At 42.3% G+C, this 3282-nt stretch overlaps 1 protein-coding gene across 1 annotated transcript in view; it reads left to right on the plus strand.

Annotated features, from left to right (window-relative positions):
• The window catches only part of LOC110310088 (mucin-19-like), a 97665-nt gene that overhangs the window by 59100 nt on the left and 35283 nt on the right, over positions 1–3282 (plus strand). Inside the window, exons 28-31 of the mRNA XM_021182790.1 lie at positions 213–354; positions 795–826; positions 1470–1526; positions 2473–3276. Coding sequence (XP_021038449.1) covers positions 213–354; positions 795–826; positions 1470–1526; positions 2473–3276 — 1035 coding nt within the window. The remainder of the gene's footprint in view (positions 1–212; positions 355–794; positions 827–1469; positions 1527–2472; positions 3277–3282) is intronic.

Consider the following 3282-nt stretch of genomic DNA (forward strand, 5'->3'; position numbering starts at 1 on the left):
TGTGTTTATCAAATTGTATCTTATATCTTGGGTATCCTAAGTTTTGGGCTAATATCCACTTATCAGTGAATACATATTGTGTGAGTTCTTTTGTGATTGGGGAGTGATGTCTTGCTGCTACACTTCACCTCAGCTAACAGAATTATTGCAGTAACTTCAGAAATGTACAATGAAGTGATTGGAGATAAACTTCGGGTTATTGTTTCTTGCAGGCTGTTATGCTAAGTGTCCAGAAAATGCACCCTATCTGGACGAGAACACTATGAAGTGTGTCCAGTTATCAGAGTGTAGCTGCTTCTACAACGATGTCATACCAGCAGGGGGCGCTGTTGTGGATGATTGTGGAAGAACATGGTATGCTCTGTGCTACTTTGAGCAGTTCTTTGACTTTGTGTGTTGAAAAAAAAATCACAACTACTGAATGGTTTGCAAAAATTAAATCTTGTGTGAAGACAGCAGAAAAAAAACCATGTAGTTTAGGGGAAAGACTGTAATTCTAGAGATATAGTTCATACTTGCAGGCTTTCGATGATGAGACTGTACTAGGGAAACACGCTTACTACGTGGTGAAACTGAGGTTGGCAATTGAAACCCTAACTTAGCTGCTTGACTGTTTAGACTCTGCAGTGAACCACGCAGGCAGGCATAGCAGCTCCTCGAGCACACATGCCACTGAGCTCAGGGCACCCCACGGGAGGCAATTAGCATTCAATTCATTGTCCGAAGTTTGAGAAAGCCTGACACCAAAAGTCAGACTCAGACTCACTCTTTGCCTTCTCCAACTTAACTTTCAGCTCCTGTTCTGCCGGCGAGTTGGAGTGCAGTGGTGAGTGAGGAATTGTTTCACTTTAGCTCTTTAGGAAATGTGAGATATGGGGGACTAGGGCTCCTTTGTAGATCAACCACAGAACAGAAGCACACAGTCACACTTTTGACTGCCTGGCATCTGGGGCTGGCACTGCTCCAGCCTGTGTGGTTGTTGGTAGAGAATCACTCTTCAAAGCCAGGGCTGCAAGGATATGTCAAGTAACTTTCAGTGCTGGCTAATACTTGTATTTTCCCTCCTGTATGCATGCCAAGATATCTGAACATCTTAGGGAATTAAGAGGCTGAAGAGGTAATCAGTCAAGTCAGTTTAATGAAGGGATGGAGCAGAAACAATATAGAAAGGATAAAAGTGTATTCAGGGACTCGTGACATACATTACAGAGGAGTCCTGAACTTAGGATGACCGGTAATACAGTGCTTATGCTATCAAGACAGGGCAAAGTCTTGGATTCAGTCTCTAGAACCTGAGTAAAACAAACAGAAAACCTCAAGAGTTTCAAAAGAACTCACGAACCATCCCTACATTGTATTAAGAACAGTAGGACATAAAACCAAAACATGGCTTTTGCGTGACATAAGGATGTAGTGTTTTGTCAGTATTTTCAATTCCTTCCAATAATGGCCATCTGTATTTATCACAGAAACTCCTCCAAATTCAACAACAACAACAACAACAACAACAGCAACAACAACAGCAGGTAAAGTTACAGCTCTGCTTCACATGTGAGCCTGATGCTTTGTGTCAATAACTCCATATTTAGAGTTTCAAACAATATTGTGTCAGTAAAAATATGTTGGCAAACCAGCTGATGGCAATGTAAACTAAAATTGTTTCCAGAAAAATACCAGCATATCATCTCATCATATTTCCATAAATTTACTCAGGAAAGTAACTACAAATTGCCATAAATGTTCCATGCCACTAGGTTAAATATCATCAACACGAGTTTAACCTTTTTAGGTGATAATTCAGTAAGTGATAAATGAAGTATGTGGTATCTTAATGATATAAATATTTGAAAATTATAATCACATGTAGAGATGTTTTGAAAATAGAATTTGTTCATTCCCTAGTCTTAAATCATGTCTTTATATTATTCAGTAGAGGTGTTTAATTTATGTGCATATAAGAGAAAAACCAGAAACAATAAGTAAAACAGCAACTGACAAATGGAAACAGAGGGTCCCATTGCTAACAATATTTTACGTAAACATATTAAAATAGAATTTTAGTTGGTCTAATTAAAAATAATAAAAGTCCAACTGAAAAGTTGAAATGAAACACATAACATGATAAATAAATAAATAAATAAATAAATAAATAAACAAATTGAAGTTCAAAACACCAGGGTAAGAGTAGCCATGAAAGGCTCTTACTTCAAAGTGCTGACATAAACAATCAAATAATTAGCATTAATCAAGGAAGATTCAGTGGAAAAACTAGGCAAAAACAAACAAACAAACAAACAAACAAACAAATAAATAAAAGCATTATTGAAATGTTATAAGGACTTAGTAGAAAATGATCTATGTAAATTTACTATGAATTTATTCTGATAAATTACAAGATGGGAAGAGTAGAGAGTTACATTGGGTATTTGTACAGAAGGAAATAAAAAAGCAAATGATTGCCTATATTCTCAGGATCAGTAGAAACATCAGTGCCTGCTACAACCTCATCCAATGAAGCACAAGAACACAGCACATTTGCACCTTCTAATGAAACCTCAGCTATCACCTCCACAGCTGTGTATCCAAGACCCACAACAAGACTAAGCCCTGCTTCAAACCCAGATCCTGGTGCTTTTGTAGCTGAAAGACCTGGAAACACTCCAAGCACAGGTGTAAGCACCACCTCTGCTAGTTCCACATCTGCAAGAGCGGCCGCCACCTCCCCAGGAGGGTCATCTGGGTCCTCTGCTCCTTTGAGTTCCACCTCTGGGAGACCTGCACCCACCACCAGCACCAGCACCACCACCAGCACTGCCACCACCAGCACCAGCACGGCCACCACCAGCACCACCACCAGCTCCACCACAGTAGGTTCTGCTGGGTCCTCTGCTCCCACTGCCTCGTCCACAGCTGCCGGGAGTGGCCTGAGGGAAGCCGCTAATGCCACCACAGCACCTGTCTCCACATCTGGACAGCCTGGCGCCTCAACAGGATCTTCTGGGACCTCATCCAGTGCGTCCTCTACTGCTGCCCCAGCAGGNACCACCACAGCAGCCTCTAAGGAGACCTCAGCTCCCGCCTCCACAGCTGGGTCTACCAGCTCTGCCACCACCGCGGTAGCCCCTGCTTCAAGCTCAGCTTCGGCTACCACACCAGCTGAGACAGCTGGCAGCACCCCAGGCCCAGCTGCTCTAAGCACCACCTCTGCTAGTTCCACATCTGCAAGAGCGGCCACCACCTCCCCAGGAGGGTCATCTGGGTCCTCTGCTCCTTTGAGTTCCA

Source organism: Mus caroli, chromosome 15 (genome assembly GCF_900094665.2).
Source record: "Mus caroli chromosome 15, CAROLI_EIJ_v1.1, whole genome shotgun sequence".
Lineage (NCBI taxonomy): Eukaryota > Metazoa > Chordata > Mammalia > Rodentia > Muridae > Mus > Mus caroli.